At 44.1% G+C, this 21,834-nt stretch overlaps 1 protein-coding gene across 1 annotated transcript in view; it reads right to left on the reverse strand.

Annotated features, from left to right (window-relative positions):
- The window catches only part of CTNNBL1 (catenin beta like 1), a 142,543-nt gene that overhangs the window by 19,245 nt on the left and 101,464 nt on the right, over positions 1-21,834 (reverse strand). The window contains exons 12-13 of the mRNA XM_033095138.1: positions 7,026-7,123; positions 4,898-4,978 (exon numbers count right to left, since the gene is read on the reverse strand). Coding sequence (XP_032951029.1) covers positions 4,898-4,978; positions 7,026-7,123 — 179 coding nt within the window. The remainder of the gene's footprint in view (positions 1-4,897; positions 4,979-7,025; positions 7,124-21,834) is intronic.

Here is a 21,834-nt window from a genome sequence, read left to right on the forward strand (position 1 = left end):
GGAATGATTTCACTGTGGCAAAATTAGCATGCAATTTGTAAGTCATTACGGTGCAAAGTATGTGGTGAGAACCCTACTGAATAAACCTGCGGAGAATAATTTTCCCAGGAACTAAGAAAGATAAAACCTTTCTCCCAGGCTCTCTCCTCCTGTAAAATCCCTGCCTATATAATTATGTCTTACTTCTGACAGTCAGAAGCCAGGCTTCTCGGTACATTTAACCAACAGAAGCCAGAAGGAACCAAGGGCATCCTCCCAACAACAGGGACCTTGGTATTTTCTGGGCTGCTTCTCGTTTGGGGAGTTGGGTGAAATCTGCTGAGTCAAACATCTGGGAAATTTACGGGTCATGAACAGCTGCTCACTAGAAGAATCTTCAGAATCACATGCCCTTTAAAAGTTCATGTCCAGTCTCGTTCACCAGGAATGCCGAGCGTATGTGCAGATACGCTGTGGCCCTGGAAATGACAGGGACACTGAATGTGACATGGAAGCAGCCAGCGGGCAGCTGCCCAACCCCTGCACATCTTTGCTGGTTACAGATGATGGCAATAACGTAACCTGAACCGGACGTGTATCAAATTATCAGTTTGTCCCGTAGACTTTCTAAATAGGAGTCTTTTTCCATGTTGAAGATCGCCAGTTATGCCACAGACGCTACATAGTTAAATACTGCTGAGGATGGGGTTCATCGGAGAGAAAACAAAACGAGGGTGAAAAACGAGGGTTAAGGAATCATGTAGCCAACCCAGGACTGTCTATCTTCCTTAATACCCACGGACAGATATTAATTTCGTCTTATGAGCACTGCTCCTTCATTTACTGCATGCCAATCACTACGTAAGTGCTGAGAACATGATGAACCAAAGAGATTACAGTCCCAGAGATAAAGAATAAACAAGTAAAATAATTACAGGTGATGAAGAAGCACTGGGGACGGGAGGCGTTCCTTTACATGTGGAGATCACTGAAAGCCAGTCTGAGGAGGTAACATTGAGGCTGAGACCTGAAGGTGGAAGGAGGCACCAGCGTGAGAAGAGCAAGGCCAGAAGGCAGACGCAAGGCTATGAGGCAGGAGGAGAGCCAACATGGCAGGAGAGGATGTTAGAGAAGCAGGGAGAACTCAGATCCTGGAAAGTCTTGCAGGACTAGGACAGTAAGGAAATGTGTGTGTATGTGGAGGGGTGGTGGTGCAAACAGTCCTTATAGAGCAAAAACGAGAGGTTCTCTGGGTTACCCCTACAAGCCAGGTCCTGTGGAAGCAGCTTTCACGCGTGTTCTATCTGTGTCACCAATCCCTACATAGGTAATTCCTCAAAGTACAGAGGTTGGGGAATACGCCTTAAAAACAGAACACCAGGAAGAAGAAAATAAGGCTGGGGGCACTTAGGCTCTTTGTCCGCAGCTGGAGAACCAGGAAGCAGCCTGGCTCTAAAGCCCAGCCAGGCTCTCCCTCTCACACCCTCTGCTCCTAGAATTTAACTCAGCTCAGCTTCCCACTGCCGCTTCTCTGCTCCTGTTCCTCTTTAGACTGCAAATGCCCTATATGTGTCTCTACCTTTTAAGGCTCACCTGGAATCTTGCCTCATCCACAAAACTGCTAAGGGTGCCGGACTGACTCTAGGTGCAGACGGCTTCTCCCTGCTCCCGGGATCCCTCCAGCCCTCAGCAGCAGCGCCCCCTGGGGCCCATTCGTCTACCGGCACTTCCACCTCTCACCCCTGCCAGTGCCTAGCCCAGGGCGCCGCGCGGAGCAGGGGCCTGAGGAATATCTGCCAAATGACTGGATTCCCTCCAGTGAATTCTGGTCAACTGCAAACCATGGACACTTGCACTGTACCCCTGCAGATCTGAAGTTTACAGGGCTTCAGATGTGGCTCTAAGACTCTGAAAATGTCAATACCTGACCCTGTTCTCTAAGAATTTTTTTTTTTTATTGCCGACTTGGCAAAGTACGTGAGATATTTATTCAGCAGTGATCTGACAGTCAACGCCGTCAAATGCCTGAGAAATAAGCATTGAATCCCAGTCAACAAACATTTGCTGAGTTCCCAATGGGTGTAGGACATCCAGGTTTAATGGAGGTGGGATGGGGTGAGGCGACAAATTGTTTATGACTTACGAGAGAAGACTGCATGAAGGAGAGGTGAAAAAGAGGTCGTTTTGTTCCAAGTCACTTTACACCCGCGAGGCGGCTTCATCTGCCAGGACGGAGCCTGAACGCTGGCAGAGAGCTCTGCTCACAAATGCATCCCTCACCCCTCAGCCCGCCCCGTCTCTCGGAGCAACACGGAGGCTGCTGAGCACTAATGGCCTTGGAATGTCTGCCAGTGCCCAGCAAAACGGCCTTGGCATCAAGGAGACAGATGTTTGTCAGGGAACGGCGAGGGCCCCCGTGCCTGTGGCATGCATGCAGCTCTGTGAAAGCAGGGGAGAGTGGCTGCAGCGATTCCTCTCCGTCAGTGCTAATCAATTTCACAGCCTCTTCAATGCTGATAATAGATAATCTTGTGGGAAGCAGGCCAAGTTTCCTAATGGCTACATGCAAGCTGCTCCCTGCCGCCCAAGAGCTTACCCCATCACACACACACACACATCACCACCACCACCACCAAAAACCAAGCCTATTTCAGCTTTACCTCAAACAAAGCATCTTATGGTACCAACACAGGTCTGCTAGGGACTCCTCTTGGGACATCTGGCAAAGAGGATCCTCTCAGGAAAGGACCACCTGGCTTACTTAAAAGTTACGCAGGAATTCTAAAGGAAGCTAGGAAAACCTAGCAATCGCAGCTGCTTTTACTTACTGAGCAAGGTACTTTGCATCCTTTATGTTTAGTCTTCATAATAACCCCGAAAGGGAGATGTTATTTCCATTGTACAGAGGAGAAAACCAAAGCTGAGAGAGGTCAACTCCTTTGTCCCAGGCCTCAGAACTAGCAAGGGGCAGAGCTGCAATTCCAGTCCAGGCTCACCTGACTTCCCACCTCATGCCCACCTTTTCTACCAGGGTGCTCTCCTGCACGTAGAAGGCTGCTCAGTCACCGATCAGCCTCTCATTGTGCTTTTAATCCATTCCATTTCAGAACATGGCAGTTACCTAAGGACGTTCACCTGAACCTAAGGGGAAACGTTAAGCTAGAGGGGACCTCAGAGATTGCCTTTGCTGATACCATGTCATAGCTCAGAAACTGGGGCTACAGGAGGCACGGTGACAAGGCGTGGCTAGGCAGTCACTCAGAGGTGGTGCCTGCACTAAAATTGCAGGTGTCCTGGTTCCTAGGCGCTCCGTCTACCATCCTGAAAATCTCCTCCAGCAGGTAACACGGGGGATTCCATCAGACTTGGAGTCTAAGGGTCTCATGGCTATTTCCCTACAAAAGTCTAGGGACATTTCACTTTGTTTCTAATTATCATTCAGACAAAGAGAAAGAATATATTACTCCAGCACTTTAATAATCACTAAGTGTCCATCGTGTACGAGTTACTGTAAAGGAAAGAAAAGGTGGAAAAGGAAAGTTGAATCAAAGAACAAAATAAAGAGGGTCGGGTGTGTGGAATTAGAGGACTGTGTGTAGAACATGCTAGTATCTGAAGTCCAGCCTCAGAGTTTAGAGTCTCTGCCTTTTATCTTGTAGTATCACCGTATAAAAGATGAAAAATCCCAGTCAATCAATTCAATCAATCAACAGACATCTGAGGACTTACCAGGTTTCGGGAGCACAGGGAAATCACAAGAATAATAAACATAGTTACCTATCTACTGGCATTCATAACTGAAGGTGTATTTTGTGAAAGGGGAGGTGAAGAGAAACAGGGCACAGACAACAGGTTTTCCCCGGCTCTAGTCTCTTGCCCTGGCCTAAGGCATAGCTTGAGGGAAAATGCTAGTATACTTCTCAATGCACACAGCTGTGCTGCATAGCTGGACTGCCGCAAAATAGATGGGGGGAGGTTCTGAACCTGGCTCTCCCAGCGGAGAGCCTCAAAAGCCTCAAGTGTATCTTTAAAGCAAGAAGAGTGAAAAGAGAATGCATATAGCAAATAAAGATCAGAAGGAAAATGAAGTCTACTACAGGCTTTGCAAGAAAAGGATCATTTTGCAATGTGACCAAAGACTGAGGAATGTCTTGTCGGAAAGAGAAAACAAATCGGACATTAAAACACAGACATGAAAACCTGCCCTGATTAAGGAGACAGATGAGAAAGCTACAGAGGCCAGAGACAGCAGAGAACAAAATGGAAGCAGGTGAAAAATACAGGAGGTAGGATGACACCATAGTAAGCACAGCCCCTCAGGGAAAAACATTTAGCAGGTTTCATTTCCCTCAGCAACCGTCAGACCCAAAACATTAGGGTCTGTCATTTTGAACCTAGTGTATGGGTTTTGCTGCAATGCATCTGAGCTTCCCTTCTCTAGGTCGCCAGTTTTTCGTCTGTAAATGGGGGAACTGGATTCAATGACCTCGCACTTTCCTTTTAGCTCTTATATCCTGTGATCACCCCTGTCAAATGCTTCCCTTATAATTACAGAAGCCAGCAAATATGTGTATCAAGACACCCTCTGCCAACGTGGTACCAAGTCACAGCACTGCACCTTGATCAGACTTTCTAAGAGAAGCTCTTGTCACAGGTACTGGTACTGTCGCCCAGACTCCTGGGTCAGGCTTGGATCAATCCTACACATCCTTCCCCTTCAAGGAGTCGTTCCTATTAGAAGAGCTATTATAACCACTGGCAGCCCCGTCACCTGCTCTGCTCCTACAACATGGCAGGTGGTACATGAGGGTAGATGGCACCTTTGCCCTTGCTTGTCCTGTGGGTAAAAATAAGGTGCACAAGGGCCCCAAATGGAGTGCAGGTCAATAGCTGGCAAAAGATATGCAGGGATACGTACATGTTTTTCCCCTTCAATCTTCTTGTCGGCCACCTGCATTGCATCCAGATATTTAAAATGCAACTCCATCAGTCTGTCAACCTGAAAGCGAGAGATTTCACAGGATGAGTGAGAAGGAAAGAGAGTATCAAGGCAAGAGAACGGTGGAGTTCCTATTCATCTCACTGTCACTCCTTACAAAGGGAGACCCCCTCTACCACTTCTTACATGGGAGACGAGCTTTGCTTAGAACCCATCAGGAATGGATCAAAGAGCTGGGGCAGAAGAAAGCAAACACCACACTTTCGGGATGAGTGCAGCTGGTGAACACAGGCCTATTCCCCGAGGGTATTCCCAGCCCTTCTAGGACTCCTGTGAACTCAAGTTGTTAAAAACAAATAAATAAATAAAAATTCAAGTCCTTTCTTGCAAAGACAAGGGGCTTGAAGTTACACACTTGATATTCACTTAGAACTTGACAGAAATTTCTCTTTTCGAACTGAAACCTTTCATGTTCAGATTCTGCCCCAGAGCTGATCTTTTTTTAAAAAGGCCTGAGTAAAATCTCTTCAGTTGCTTTTGAGTCAGAAGAGAGTGTAAGAAAAACTCCTTCGGCGATTTGAAAAAAAAAAAGGCCCTGACTTTTGCTCAGCAATAACTTAAAAATCAGTTTTAAACTTAGTGAAAGTCATGCTTCAAATATGGCCTGAGGAACACTCAGTAGGTTTGAAAAAGTTTCATTTTCCCCTTAGACTTCCAAAGTATTGAAAAATACCATGAAGCCAGCCTAGACTTCTAACCTACCTTTTTACTAGTTTGGCACCACCATCGTTCTTGGCAACACTGGTGTTTACCCAAGAGCTGATAGTGGTTAACAGCAGATGTTGCTTCAACATGGCATTAGATAGTCCAGGAAGACTGGGCCCAAACCCTCTCTGGAAAACCACGATGACTCTAAGATCTTACGTATTTTCATGTCCATTATTTCCTTAAACCTTAAAAAAAAATCCTGACAAGGTAGGCAGAGACGAGAGATTGCAACCCTGATTTTAAAGATGAGGAAGCTGAGGCACAGACGTTAAATGATGTCACCAGGGTGACGTGACTGCTCAGCTGTTCTGTGCCCTAACCTGGTGGCCTTTTCACCATGCTACACTGCTCATGAAAGTGGAGAAAATGGTTAGAGGTAGGCTCAAAGAGACAGTCTTAATGTCTCTCCAAAGTGGGGAAAAAATTTCAGCCTTATGTTGGACACAGGAAGGAAAAAAATTACTGTAAATTAAAAGGGGAGGGGCTTTGGTCCTTAATTTTTACTCATCTGGAATTACTCAGTTATGTCTACTGTGATAAAATACCCAGGCTTTCTGGACTTAGGCAGCCTGGGTTCAAATCCCAGCTCTGCTTACTTCTGGTATGATCTTGGGCAAGCCGTGTAATGTCTCTAAGCTTCAGTTTCCTTCTCCGTAAATGGGAATAATAATGTATTACCCAATCCACAGTAATCATCTGATAAATGGTAGCTCTATTACTGTTAAAAATCTTATGGTTTGGCATGTTAGATAATAATATAAAACACTGAATCTCATTTACATGGTCAGTCCCATGTCCCACAGCCCATCTGGGATAGGCTGTACCATTTCCTTATCATCATCTTCATTTTGATCACCACCACCTAGTAAGACTTCATTTGCTCTTCGTCTCATTGACTCTCTTCAAGATGAGAATCAGTGTTCCCATTTTAAAGCTAGGGAAAATGAGGCTCAGAGTGGCACACATCTCGAAAGCAGCAAAACCTGGTTCAAATCCAGACATCTAAATCCCAAGCCGATGCTCTCAATCACTCCGATATGCTGTCTCCCCCCCACACCGCCCCCAATCCTATTACAATCTACTTCCTCGGGTCTGAAAATCCCCCTTAAGTGCTAGCTGATACCATCCAAGGTGCTCCTACTCCCAGGGGAATGCATCTGGAGAGGATAGGAAGAATAAGCAGACAAACCTTTGGGAGCCACAGCAATGGGGCCCAGATGCCGGAGAAGATATTTTAGGGCAGGAGCTCTCACCCAGCACCCCCTCAGGCTGCATCAGGTCGAGAGCCCTTCTCTCCCTGCCAGTCTGGTCCCATTCTCACCGCCCAACAAGCACCCACCTTCTCACTGTCATTTTCAGTGAATTTATTCAGAAGCCGGGTTCGCTGCTGCCCTCTCAGGTTCCGCAGGAGGGAAGCCAGGATTGAACAGACATGCTCTGGGTTGGGAAGGAGAAAAAAGAGAACATGCTGTGATCAGAGCAGTAATTATTACCTCTGTTCAAGCCTGGTCTGGTTCTGTTGAAGGAGAAGTAAGTAGGCCTTCCCTGACTGCTGCTCTTGATTAATAAGACAAGAACCTAAATTGTGTCACTGGAAAACTGATCTTCACATACTGCACAGAAATGTATTCAAAAGGGATGATACCCTCAAGGACAAGTCGAGCAGGTGAATCAAAACTAAGTTAGAATCTCTCTTCTGCCCGGAATTAATTGATCTTTATTGTCCACAACAGAACCTCACACTAACCCCCATTTACAGAAACAACCTGTGGACAGAGTGTGATTACTACTGGCCATGAGATGAGCATATAATGAACAGGTAAGACATGTTGTATCACATTCTCAAATTACCTTATCACTTTCCCAACTAAATATGCCAGAATTAAGTATGAAACATGATAGGGCATCGGTGCTGTCACATACATTTTGGTTCAGCTAAAACCCCCACTTCAAGTTTAAAGCCCCTGGACAGTAAATATTTCAAAATGGTAACAGTGCTTTTTGAGGTCACACAACCCACAGGCTTTTATTAACGAGATACTCTTCTTCTACCCTGGGAAGAAGAGGGTAATTGAAGGGTATATTATAGGCTTCCGTTGTTAAGGGATTCTTTTCTTTATGAAGAATTTTTTTAAAAGCAAGAATAATGACCTTGAAAAGGAGGTGGCAGAAGTCTACTCGTGGAGAAATGGCTGAGTCAAGTTTATTTTGAAATAAAATGCGCATGGTGTGGACAACAGATATTCTACTTGAAAAAATGACTGAAGGGCATCTTCCTCTGCCAACGTTACCTTGAGTTTTCAAAAATCACTATTAATTAAAGCCACCAAGTAAGCATTCTTACCGTAGCACAAATATAAGTTTGTGTTTGTTTCATTTCCTCACCTCTTTCAGAAGCATTCCCCACTTCTTCATTTCCCCCATGTCTTACAGCTGGAGTTATTTAGTCCTTAGACTATTTTCTATCTCCATTCACTTCCCCGGGGATCTCATCTAGTCCTCTGGCTTTGAAAACCATTTACATGCTGATGACTCCCAAACTCATAGGTCAGGCCTGTTCTCTGAACAGACTCATCACCCAGTCGTCTCTCTGCTCTCTCTACTTGGTGGTCTCACAGGTCCTTTACGTCAACACATCCAAAACCAAGCTCCTCACCCTCCTCCTCAAACCTGTTCCCCATTGTCTTTTCCATCTAGTTAAAGGCAACCAGGTTCTGCAGTTTCTCAAACGAAAAACAGTGAAGACATCCTTGAGTCTCTCCTTTGTCACATGACCCTCAGGAAATGCTGTAAGCTTTACCTCCCAATTCTATCCAGCATCCCATCTCTTCTTAGTACTGCCCCCACGGCCGCTACTCTGGTCTGCACCACCACGCCATCTCTTCCCGGAACATTCGACAGCCTGCTTCTGGGTCTCTCCATTCCCACCCTGGCCCTCTTTGGCCTAATCTCCATAGAGCAGTCAGAATGATCCTTTTGGTTAAAAGCTCAAGTCAGATCCCATCATTCCTCCGTTTAAAACTCTCCAGTGGCTCCCCAACTCGGAGACTAAATGCTGTGCCTAGCGTCAGGCACCTCCTGCTCCCGGGCCTCTGCACTTGTTATTCCCTCTGCCTGCAACGCTCCTCAGCAGATGATCTGCACAGCTTGGTCTTCAGGTCTAGTTTGACTCAACTGTCATCTTCTCAATGAGGCATCCCTTAACCTCCCTACTTAAAAATGCCCCAACACTGTCTATTCCCATGTCTTAGCTGCTTCCTTTTTCTCTTTAGCATGCATTATCTTCTAAAACACTGTATTTACTTATTTATTTTATTCACCGCCTTCCTTCAAATAGAATATAAGCTTCATGAAGACAGGGATTTTAGTCTGCTTTGTTCACTGCTATATTTATGGTCCCAAAACAATGCCTTGTACATAGTAGGTGTTTTGAAAATATTTGCTAAATGAATGGGAAGAAAGCCAGCTCTCAATACAAGTTTTCGGTGGTGGTGGTGGTGTGGTGCTGGTGGTGGGGGAACAGGACAAAGAAACCACTCTTGAATTCTGGATACCTTTCAAATAGCGTTCACCCTTTTGTATATAAGCGCCAATCCCAACTTCAGAGGAATATCACCTTTGCATTGCTAATATGCTCTCAAACTGTCAGTTACAAAATGGTCCTTGAAGATTTTTTGCATTTGGGAATAAGTGGATGGCTTTTTCCTAGGCTGCTAACAGTTTCAATAAAATATCTCTAAACGGTGGATTAATTATTTTGGTTTTTTTCTTGCCAGGACAGTCACTTTATTGACAGGAAGGAGGCCACCCCTCCACCCCTCCAGAGTGTTGGGTGTAAGGTCAGGTAACAGAATTCCAGGAGAGGCGCTTGCAAGACCCTTCCCGCTCTGTTCTCCCGGCAGGGGCATCAGACAAGGCTGAGGGGTGGTGGTCCAGCCAAAGCCCACCCAAGAACCTCACAGAACAAAGGGTGGTCTGCCTAGGGACTGGAGCCAACAAATTATGAGCAGAAAATCACAGAACCTGGTGATTGAGGCTGGGACAGACCTGCCCCCCCAAAAGGGGCATCCAGGCAGGAGGGAGGGGTCCCCAACAAAGCTCAGAAGAGGGGCCGGAGTCCATGGGGAGGTGGTCGCCTGGGCACTGGGGGTTGCAGGGGAGAGGGAGAATGCCGGGTGGTGGATTCAATTTTTAAGTATAAAGTTTTTCTTAAAATATGTTGTGGACAGAGGTATTTTATACCTTCTCAGGACCCCAGGTTGACCCGCAATATCTTTCTTTCAACTTTTGTATAAAGCTGGGATTGAGGTGGGGTAATCTCTATATTGAACAAAAGGAAGGGAGCAGAGAACAGGGAGTAAGGATGGAGTGAGGGAAGAAAGTGGAGAGTGGACGGAACAGGCCCTGTTTTCACAGGAAAGTGAAAAACATCATGAACTCGGGGTAAGGACAGAGACTCAAGACAGCTCAGCTCAGGGTGAGAAAGCAGGAGCAGAAAGGGACGTCTTTGGAAGTACATGTCAGGGAAAGTCCTCTGACCTCTGTGTAGGTCAAGGAGAGAAGATGAGAGGAAGGAAGAATGGGGGACATGATCAGCTCTGCAGTCTTGGGCCAAGCAGGTTGGATATGGCTCTGCTCACTTCAGCTGGTGCCCAGCTGTGGGACAGGCCATAATAAATGCAGTGAATTCTAAGCAGCTCAGTTCTGAAACTTTGAAATCACTCAGCATGACACCTGGTAACAACCTCCATGTATATAGGGCAATTTGACAACCACAGAGAAAGAACAAAAATAAATAAAGTTCTCACAGATTATCTGGGCCAAGTCTCTGTAGAGGTGGAAAAACCGAGGCCCAGAGAGAAGTGACTTGTCCGCAGAGCTAATTGGTGAAAGAGGTTGAACTCTAACTTCAGATGATTCGGTCACATGATCATTCACTGACCACTTAACTCTGTGCCTGGCCAGCGCTCAGTGTTAAGGCCCCCAAACAAACGACGCAGTATCCCTAACCTTAAGGCACTCCTTATTTATTGGGAAAAACAAAACAATAATTACAGTGCGGCGTGACAAGTTTCTTCACTTAGGTAGGCACAGAGGAGGGATATCTGGCCTAGGAGGATTCCCACTGGAGGTAACAAATAACTGAAAATCTTAAAAACAAAAACAGAAAAACAGCCAAGGCCGACAACTAAGTAGAGAAGAGGAGAGAGCATTCCAGGCAGAAGGAACAATACACACAATGGCCAATTTGGATAAAGTGTCACATATATTTGCGGGAGGCGAAGCCAGTCAGATGGGCAATGGCCGAATCCTGGAGAAAAGTGACAAGGATCTATCTACCGGTGAATTTTAAGCTGGGGAGAGACAAGACAGGACTTTAGACCAATCCTTTCGGAGATCAAGATCAGGAAAATGTTTCTCTTTCCTGAAGAAGTTTTTGTGCTTCTTATCAGGGTTCCCTCTTTGCTTCGGCTATTAGGAAGCTCAAAGGTACGTTTATACTTAACCACAGGAAGCAATTTCTTTTACTGTTTTCTTATTGATTCCCTCTATCCTCCACCAATGGATTTCAAAATAAAAACAATGGAAGCACATGGTAAAAACCAAACTATACCGAGGAACCAAACAAAAAAAGGTATAAAATGTACTCAACAAATATTTATTGAGCATCTACTAATATTTTTCTTTTCCCATACTTCTCTTACTACCCTATTCCTCTCTCTCAAGGAAAAAACCCTACAAAGTATATCACGTACATTTTCAGAGAAGTAAAAGAAATATATACATTTTTTTCATATATTCTCTACTATACCTATCCATATCAGCACACACTTCATTTTTTTTCCTTAAATGGCTATGTAGAATTCCACTGAACCTATTTATCGTAATTTAACTTGTGCCCCAACCATGAGTATTTTAGGTGGTTTCCAGTTTTTGGTTGTTGCGCTTTTGCTATTAGAAATAATGTTGCAGTGAACATTTGAGTACACACAGTCAGGCAACTTTTGCATGTGTATTCTTATGGTGAATTTCTAGCAGTGGAATTGGTGAGTCAAAAGGTAATTACATACAGAAAGGTTGAAAGACACCAATAAATTGTCTTCCGAAAAGGCTGTACCAATTATATTTCCACTCTCTCTGTGTGTGTGTGTGTGTGTGTGTATGTATATATATATATATGTATATGTGTGTGTATGTGTGTGTGTGTATATATATGTATGTAAAATGAGAGAGTATCTGTTTTCCCATATCCTCTCTCAGACTATGTATTATCCAACTTAGAAATTACAAGAACATGGTAGATAAAAAATGGTATTTTCTTCTTTTGATTAGCAAGTTTTTGTTCTTGTTATGAATAAGATGAAGCACCTTTTCTGATATTTACTAACCATTTGTATTGCTTTTTTGTGTGAACTGTCTGGCCTTATCCTTTCCCAATTTTGATTTCTATGAGCTCTTTGTAAATTAAGAATATTACCCTTTTGTCATGTATGTTGTAAATATTTCCCCCGTTTGACATTTGTCTTTTGACAAATTGTTATTCAAATCTAATATTTAGTACCACCATATTGTTTTGCTGTAAGCTGCTTCAAATTCCTATTTGAAGATAAGTAGGGTAGTTTACTGTGTATCTGTGACAGTAGGTTTATTTGAGTACGTACACAATTTTCTCATTGAATCTCACTACTAAGCTCTGAGAAAGGCACTATTCTCATCTCTGTTTTATAAATGTAGAATCCAAGGCTCAGACAGGTTAATTAATTTATGTTAGGTCATGTCCTTGAGTGCGCGGTGTGAGCTTAGATTTGAACCCAAGTTGTCGGATTCCAAACTGTAAGCTTTTCCTACTATGTTACATGTTCCCCACATATAAAAGGTAAGATAAAAGAGGCCGGAAACTAAGCCACGCAAAGTCTGAAAGTGTGCTTCATGTGGGGCTCACTGTGTCCAAAAGATAGTCACTGTGTTGCAGGGAGAGCAACACACACACACACACACACACACACACACACGCGCGCGCGTAAATTAAAAATAAAAACCAGCAGTTTTAATGAGGAAAACGCAGCAAAAGGCCATATGGAATAAGATGTGAATAGCAAACCCTGTCTCTCTTTTACTGAATTACTCTTTCCAGAAGCGATTTCTACCAGAGTCCAAATAAAGAAGAGACTTTGGGTTTTAGGCAGTTCCACAAATACTGAAACAGAACTTCTCAATCAGTTTCCCTTTTAATCTAGCTGATTAAGATGGACGAGAAAGAGCTGCAAGAGAATGTATTTTATATACCTCAACAAGACAGGAGGTGGGGTTCTGGTGGCACACAGAGGGGATCAGGCGCTGTAATTTTCAAAAAGGAAAATATACAGAAGAATCATCTTTTTGGGGGGCATTAGATGATATTAGCATGCATTTCCACAGCTCATCCCCGCCTGGTGCAAGCAGGAAATACCCTAATCAACTGGAATAGCATACTAAGAACAAATGACATTTACCCATTTGTTTGGGATTTTAAGTAAAGGACAGGTTGTCAACTTCAGGAGCCCCGAAGCTGCCTATGTCCCTTGCATCTGTCTCTCTGGGTGTCAGGGCGGGCTGTAGGTTACTGGCGACTGCCTCATAGGAAAACACTTCAGCCACCCCAAGTTTTACACACACACACACACACACACACACACACACACACACAGAGTTTCATTAGCTACTAATAAATGTAGCTTCCCCAGGAATAAATTTCAGCCCAAGATGGTGTCAATTTTTCATGCACCAAAAGATGGGGAGGGCTGCTGGCACAGAGAGCCGGGGGGATAACAAGTTTATCTGCTGGCCAACACCGCTCAGCTGCTCTGTCATTTCGACAGGAGAAAATGGAGGTGAAGGATGGCTATGGAGCTGTCACCACAGACGAGGTGGATATGGTGACTCCCACTGCAGAGAACAATCTCTACGGCAGGGCCCAGGGAGAGCAACACACACACACACACACACACACACACGTGCGCGTGGCTCCAGAGAGGGGAAGGCCGCGAAAATCTCCATTTTCAAGTCACTAGGTATGGAAGTAGAGGTCTCGGTAGAGTATTAGTGCACCAGTATTGAAATCGGGCCAGCGAGCGTCCCTGCCTGCTAGGTGTCCTACTCAACAGTCAGACAACTGGCTGCCTCAGACACTAATTAGTGGAACTGCCTAGGGGGATGGTCTGGGCCACTCTTCCCCCAGCTCAAATCTCTTCATGGTCTCCCAAGGGCAATTAGCATTGGGTTAGACCCCTGATTATATGCTAAAAGTGTGATTCCCTAAGGTGAGTTAAAAGTTCTGTAATTTCAGAGCTGGAAGGAAAATTAGATATCTTTGGTGTTAAATTCCTCTGGGGTTTTGATTATAGAAACAATAGCCCTGATAAGGGATGTTATTTGCTTTGGGTCAAAAGCACCTTTATGGGCCACTGCAATCTAGATCTGCTGTGTATACATATATACATTTAAATCACAACAGACACTTTTGAGAATCTCACGAACCCTTATGCATGCTATCCCTTTCAAAATACAGAGGGTGCCAAAAAAAATATACACATTTTAAGAAAGGAAAAAACTGTATTAAAATTGTAAAACTCAATATATACAAATAACGAAAGATGAATACAAGTCACATTTGACTTCTGCAATTACAAGAGGTGCTCAAAGTGGTTACCATCAGCATGATTTTAATAGTTTTTTCCTTTCTTAAAATGTGTATACATTTTTTTTGGCACCCTCTGTATATACACAAATGTAACAATTTCCATGAAGTTTCAGAGTGTTGCCATCTCTTAGGTGTGGCTCCCTGGTTAAGAACCCACGGTCTAGTACACCTAGATTGGAGGTCTTTCCAGAAGGGCACAATCAATCAGACTGTGGCAGTCACTCCAACCAGCTTCTGTGTGCACCATTTTTGTAAAGAATGGGATGGACTAGCATTTTCTATGTGCATTCTTTAAAAAGTATGGTCCAAATTCTAATAGCTTAACATCACCTCTCTCTGTGAGGAGAGTGATTTATGCACAGACAGGCCAGGCCTGTTTACAACTAAACCTATCAGTGTCCCATCGCTGAGAAAAACATGAGGGTACACTGCGAGGATTAACTCCCAGGATGGGCTCCAACAAGCGAATTAATTAACCTTATGCAGGGCATTAGGATTAGACAGACTTGTATTCAAATCTTGCCTGTGGCACTCGGTAGCTGGTTAAACGAAACCATGTTTAATCTCTGAGTCTTTGTTTTCTTTCTATGGCTTCCATCTGGTTAAATCCATTGTATCAAACGAGGTTATGTGCATAGTAGGCACTCAACAGACATTAGGTTGAGATCTGTACTGAAAAAGAGCATTACACAAGATTCCCTCACTTATGTACCTGCCATAGATCTCCAGCACTAGCTCCTTCCATATTGCATCCTGGCTACATGTCCACCACTGGACCCGTTTCAGTCTGCTAGGGTCCTAACTTGCCCCTCCTGAGAAATACAGGAATTTAGACTGCTTTACTTTCTTAGCTGGTAGGGCTATTTTCTATAACTCAAAATTTGTTCTAATCCTAAAATGGAGCAAGGCCAACTTCACTCAGACTCCTGAATCCCATAATCAATTAAAATGACATGCTTATGTGTGGCCGGCTATAAAGCCAATATAAGATTCTGGGAGAGCTGCAGACAGCTCTGGGGTGGGTAGTAGCTACTTACTAGTAGGCTGAAGGACATGGCATATCCAAGCAAAGATGGTCTTACCCTTTAATAAAAATAAATGTACTTGGCCACGGTAATCATCTGCCGATCTTGCTGCACTACAAGCACACACGTGATGTGGAGAGGAATTAAAAAATACCTTCTCCTTCATGAGTTTTATAACCACAGGGCAATTAATTACAGGGCATGGAGTGGTACATACACCCACGATCCCTTCACTCAAACTTCTGAGTACCTTCTATATACACGCAAACATGAGGGCTGTAGAGATGAAAGGAGATAGTCCACTTTAGAGAACTTGTCTAATGAGTGAGGCTAAGAAATAAAACGGCTACAATAGAGTACGCAGTTAGCTGTCACACACCCAATATGCCTAGCTCACGTGGGAAGGGCCCCTAATTCAGTCGGGGATGGGGTAGAAAAAAGGAGGGAATGGGTAGGGGAGGCTATACAGATTGGAAATCAGGAAGTTAGAATTGAGAGAAAAGGAAAACACTTTTCTCAAAGACTTCTGGGAGGGATGCAAAGCTGGATGTGTGACGCTGGCAAGTGAGTCGCTGGGCGCTCTTGGCTCCAAGTTTTCGGTGGTAAAGTTGGCAGATAGAAGCCAGGATTTTGGGTTCTATGGGCACATTTAATTCTTGAGGCACAGACCTGCACCGTATTCCTGGACTCTGGGATAAATGTAATTCTACTGTATTAACAAGTCTCCCCAGGCGGGTAGTGGGATGGGAGGCGCGGAACAATCCCTAATGTAACTTCCTCAACCTTCTGTGCCAAGTGAAGCGCCTCCAGATTTCAGAGGTATCTTGCTTACATCTCTGTTGAAGTTTTGGTCCTATGAGGTAGTGGGAGATTACACTGACCAGACAGGAAGAGGAGGCACAGTCAAGCTGAGCTGAGCCACAGGAGAAGGCCCCTGGGGATCTCTGACACTGATTCATTCCTTTATCATAAAATGGAATCCTACAGTGTATAAGATAACAGTGTTTGGGGACAATCAGACACTGCTCCTGCCCTCCAGGTGCCTGAGGTCTACCCAGTTTCCCCGAAAATAAGACCTAGCTGGACAATCAGCTCTAATGCGTCTTTTGGAGCAAAAATTAACAGAAGACCCAGTCTTATTTTACTATAATGTAAGAGCAGATCTTTACTATAATATAATATAATATAATATAATATAATATAATATAATATAATATAATATAATAAAAATATAATATAATATAATGTAATAGAGCGTCTTCTATTAATTTTTGCTCCAAAAGACGCATTAGAGTTGATTGTCTGGCTAGGTCTTATTTTCAGGGAAACAGGGTATTATGTCTAAAATTACTTGACAGAAAGTGACAGTGAGTGGGAAAGGGCCAGACACTACTGATGGAGGAAAAACTCTCCCTGGCAGGGGATTTGGGAAGACCGGTCGGCAAGGTGGCGCTTGAGCTGAGCCTTGAAGAGGCAAGAGAAGAGCCTTGAAGGGACAAGGGGCAATGGGAATGAGGATATTCCACGTAGGTTGACAAACATGAAGCACAGGCATTAAGTTGGAATGCACAGGGTATGAACAAAGAACTGGGAAGAGATCAGTGTGGTGGGGGGAAGGGAGGATGAAAGGTAATGAGGTTGGAAAGGTGGGGGAGGGGTGCAGATCACGGATAAATATAAATGCTGGACTATGGAAACTGGCCCCTAACCAACATCCTGATGGCCTGGCATTTAAATATTGGCCCAGCCTGGCTGGTTGGGGGATGAATTCAGGGCCACTCTGCCCACCCAGCTTCAGAGACTGCAACGGACTTCCAGCAGCCCAAATGGGTAAGAACAATATGGGTCAGCTGGCGTTCTAAGGGTGGAAATGGTCCCTGCACTTCAACCATCGGGCCCTTCCATGCCTTGGCAAGATCTTGTAGGGCCAGTTTAAAATTCAAGGCTATGCTGCAGAGCTATCTTTGTTTCCAAGGACCATCTGAGGCCATCAGCTCTTTTGTTTTAAAAAAATCGTACAGAAGTGTTCTTCTCTCATTTCTAAAATTAAAACCATCTCTTTTCTTGCTGAACCTAGCTACCCACCCCCACCCTGCCCTGAGCTCCCCCAGATGGACAGACATCCTGCTTTCTGTAAGATTCTACATGCAAACAGGCTGTTTAAAATCCCCTAATTAGATCGATCTTGACTTCAGCGGTGGTGTGTTGGAATACAGATTAATCTGTTCCATGCCTGGCACTGGCAGCTGAAGTAGCAGGAGGCCCTGTCAAATCAAGCCATAACATTACACTCCTCTGCCTTTATTATTATTTTTTCCCCTTTTTACATTTCATTATAATGGACATCTGCCTAGCAGGGAATGTGGTAACCCAGGAAGAGTCACGTGTGCGCGCTCAGCCACTCCAGTTGAATATTGATGCAAGTCCAATCAAACACTCTTCTCAAACAGATGGATCTGTGTGAGCCTCTATATATAGGCCCTTTTAACACATACACAAAATACATCTCTCTCTCTTCTTCCCAAACATTTACTGAATCCTGAATATGCAGCAGGCACTGGATTCAAGACTGGGACCTTAAAGAGGCAACATGTGCTGTCAACCTACTATGAGCCTATGTGTGCTTTACACATATTACTCCTTTTCATTCTCACAACAATCCTACGCACATGATTCCTTATTCTCCCGATGTTACAGATAAGACACTAGAGATTCAGCCAGGAAACGAAATTTGCCTCCCAAGGTTTCACAGCCAAACAGTGACCTAGTTAGTTCCATTATAATAAAACTTGATTATTTTCCTCAAGAGTTAAACACCCAATAAGCATTTGAAAAAAAGCATTCAACCTCACTAGTCCTGTAAATAAAACCTTGAGACAGTTTCACTTGATGACGTTTTCAGAATACGGAAGGCCGCGGGGAGGCGAGGTGTCCTAAGTGCTCGCCAAGTGTACTGTGACGCCGTCCTGAAACCACTCTGCTATACGATCTCCCCATAGATGGTAAGCTCCTCGGGCAGCGCATAGCTGACTCATCTATACTTTCAGTATCTAGCCCTGTGCCAGTTCAATCAATACTAAATTTGACATCCTAACAAACATCATGGTAAGTTCGCTGTGGGAAGTGTGTGTGTGCGTGTGAATAACTGACTCCCGAGAGGGTCTGGATAAGCCCAATTTTGAATAACGAGGAGGGATTTATTGGAGAGACAAAGTGGGAACGGCATTCTAGACAAAACCCAAGTTTTAAAGGCTTGGTGATAGGGAGGAGCACAGCATAGGAAAGGCTCGGGGGTGGGGGGTGATGTGATGGAAGAAGAGCTGGGATGGGGGTGGAAGTAAGTAAGAACCTCGCACACTTAACTAAAGAGTCTGGACTTTATCCCGCAGGACCTATAGACTAGAATAACCAGGGAATAAGCAGCACGATCAGATTTGTGTTCCAGAAAGATTATCCTGGGAGATTTATAGAAATGTATACCAGGGAAGCAGAACCAGATTCAGAACATGACAGAAACACATGCAACAATATATTGCAGTTGGGTGTATGTAACAGTAAATTCTCCCTAAGCAAAAACTGAAATAGTTAACGATCTTTCAGAAGGAAGCCCAGTTTCCCTGCTCCTTTCTCAGGGGAAAAAATGGAAATAGGACATAAAGAACACCAGAGTAGAGTTCAACTTTGAGAAAAATCTGTGACTCCGTGACTGAATCTGTCTCTTCATCACCTCCCCTGGGTCTCGATATCCTTGTGAACAACAAAACAGAAGTGGCCTGGACGATTGATAAGGTCCTCTCCCAATTCAATGATAAGATTCTAGTAATTGAAAAAAGATGTGAACAACTACTAAATGAGCCAGCAATACCACTCCTGGGTATTTACTTAAGGGATAAGGGTGACACATGACTACAAACATATGAACAAGAATGTTTATAGCAGCTGTATTCATAATGGCCAAAACTTAAAACAGTTTGTCAACAGGAAAAGTGTATCCACACAATGGAATACTACTCAGCAATGAAAAGGAACAAACTACTGATACATACAACAACATGGATGAATCTCCAAGACAGAACCCTGAGTGAAAGCTTTACTCTCAAAGAGCATACACTGTACAAGTCCACTGATACAAGGGTCTATATGAGGCTAGCCTAACCTTTGGTGAAAAACTCGGAACAGTGGACACCTTTGTGAAGTGGGGGAACGGACTGACTAAGGGAAAAGCATGAGGGTAACTTTCTGGGGCGGGGGCGGTGTTCTGTACCTTGACAGAGCGTGTGTTTGTCCAAAGTCTTTAAATGGTGCGCTTAAGCTCAGAGCATTTCACTCAATGCAATTTTATTTTAAAAAAATTGAACTCTAGGTTAATGATATTCATGCGGAAGTGTTTAAGGGTGAAGAGTACTGATGTCTGCAACTTAATTCCTGCATTAAAAACAAAATAGATGGATAGGAGAGGGACAAAGCAAATACAGTAAAGTGTTAAGTGTACAATCCAGGTCGTGGGCACATAGGCATTTGCTGTACAGTTCTTTCAACTTTCCTGTATATTTAAATTTTTTTCTTAAGAAAATGCTGGGAGGGAAAAGGCTAGGGAAAAAAGTGAGAGATGTGAACTTGGAATATAAATGATGAGATTCCTAAAGGTTATTTTTTCAAAAAGTAGTGTTTTAATATGTCTGTTGTTTGAAATTTTGAATGTATTTTCCACTGAAATAGGCGCACTGAAACCCATTTAACCTGAAATATAGCCAAAATTAATTCAGTGTTCTCAATTTTCAGTTGCAATGAGATTCCACAAACTGTCTAAGTACCTACTGGATGCAAAGCAATATGATAGGTGTTGCTTTTGGCTGACTTATTTTCAGTTCCCATGGGATTTCTCTCCCTCCTTTCAGAGTTCCAGCAGCACTAGGGATTTTAAAAACTGTTTAAGTGCTCTCTTAACTAGTTTACAGCCCTGTATTTGTGGGGAAATGTGCCTCACAGCAAGAAAGGGATATGCGTGCTCAAGAAACGCTTTTTTTCTGCTACACAAATATTCTCCAAGGGCTCAGAGAGAAAAGAACAGAACGACTGATGTGGCATCTAACATTCCCTCCCAGGGCTTGTGCTAGAAGCACGAAGTTCCCCAGGTCAAGTGTTCACCTGCAGGCCCATATCTCAGATGGGTTGAAGGAGAGCTCCAGGAAGGTTTAAGTACCTGCCACGTGCGTATACAAGTATCTCCAGTGGAAAAGGACTCCGATGTACAGTTTCCTATGCCTCCTACAATGTGCTTTGTCAGCGAAACCAACTCGATCCCTCCCCCTGGTTCTGGCAAGTGCCATGACGAATGAGCTGGGCACCGATGACTTCAGGAGCTTTGAGAAGGCCTGGCCAAACTCTTCCCGAGAGAGATGTTCTACGCCAAGTGGCAGCATCCTGACTAGATGAGAATGCCAGTTGCCTACCCAATCTCTCCTCTTTCTTATTTCTCACTAAAACAACCCATATTTATTTGGTAATGTGCCCAGCTTTAAAAAAAACACCCCAAAACACAAATAACAAACGGCAGCTTCCTTTATAGGTATGACCTACACCCAGGTGTGGCCATGTGACTATCTTCGGCTCAGAGACTTAAGATGAACTGGTATTTGGGACTTCCGGGAGAGCATGTCCCCTCTGCTCCGCCCCCTCCCCTTTTTGCTTTCTTGCTGTTTGGAATCTAGACATAATAACTGGAACTCTAGTAGCCATCTGAGACCATGAGGCAATCTTGAAAATTGAAGCTAGGCACTTTTATAGGTGCTTGGGGTACATTAACAGGCAAACAAACATCTCTGGTTCCATGATAAGGGTGGCGGAATAAAAGGACAGGAGGAGCCTGGGCTGCTGCCGACACTGTGAAGCTGCCAGTCCAGTCCTGCTGACCTCTGGACGTGTTTTAAGTGTGAGGGAAATAAAACTCTATGTGTTCTATTTTGTTTAAATCACCATTGTTTCCAGTCTGTTACTAGCCATCGACGGCAATTCCTAACTGATTCACTCATCCAGCAACATTCTTTTCTAGAGAGACTGTGCGTCCTGAGAGTTCGGGCATGTACCCCAAGAAAGCTGAGTGTACAGTCTCACTCATTTTTGGACCAGCCACACATCCCAGTAGGGAAAGTCCTGGAACCAGGTGTAACTGCTGGCAAAAACACATATTACCTTGCTTTTACCGCACTGTCTCAAAGGGTCTCGTTTTTCCATTATATTCTGGAGAACCTGGCTGGAAGGACTGATAGAGCTTTTTTTTTTTATTAACCCCCATCCTATTGTAACGGCAGAAAGAAATACCTGGTGTTTCAGCACGTCTTTTTTATCTCTGCATCCCTACCAATACGCATATTACCAGCACCCACGCCTGGCAGTATTCTGAAGAACTGGCACAAGACAATCCAGACACAGGGTTTCTGACC

The sequence above is a fragment of the Rhinolophus ferrumequinum genome, chromosome 23 (genome assembly GCF_004115265.2).
Source record: "Rhinolophus ferrumequinum isolate MPI-CBG mRhiFer1 chromosome 23, mRhiFer1_v1.p, whole genome shotgun sequence".
Classification (NCBI taxonomy): Eukaryota; Metazoa; Chordata; class Mammalia; order Chiroptera; family Rhinolophidae; genus Rhinolophus; species Rhinolophus ferrumequinum.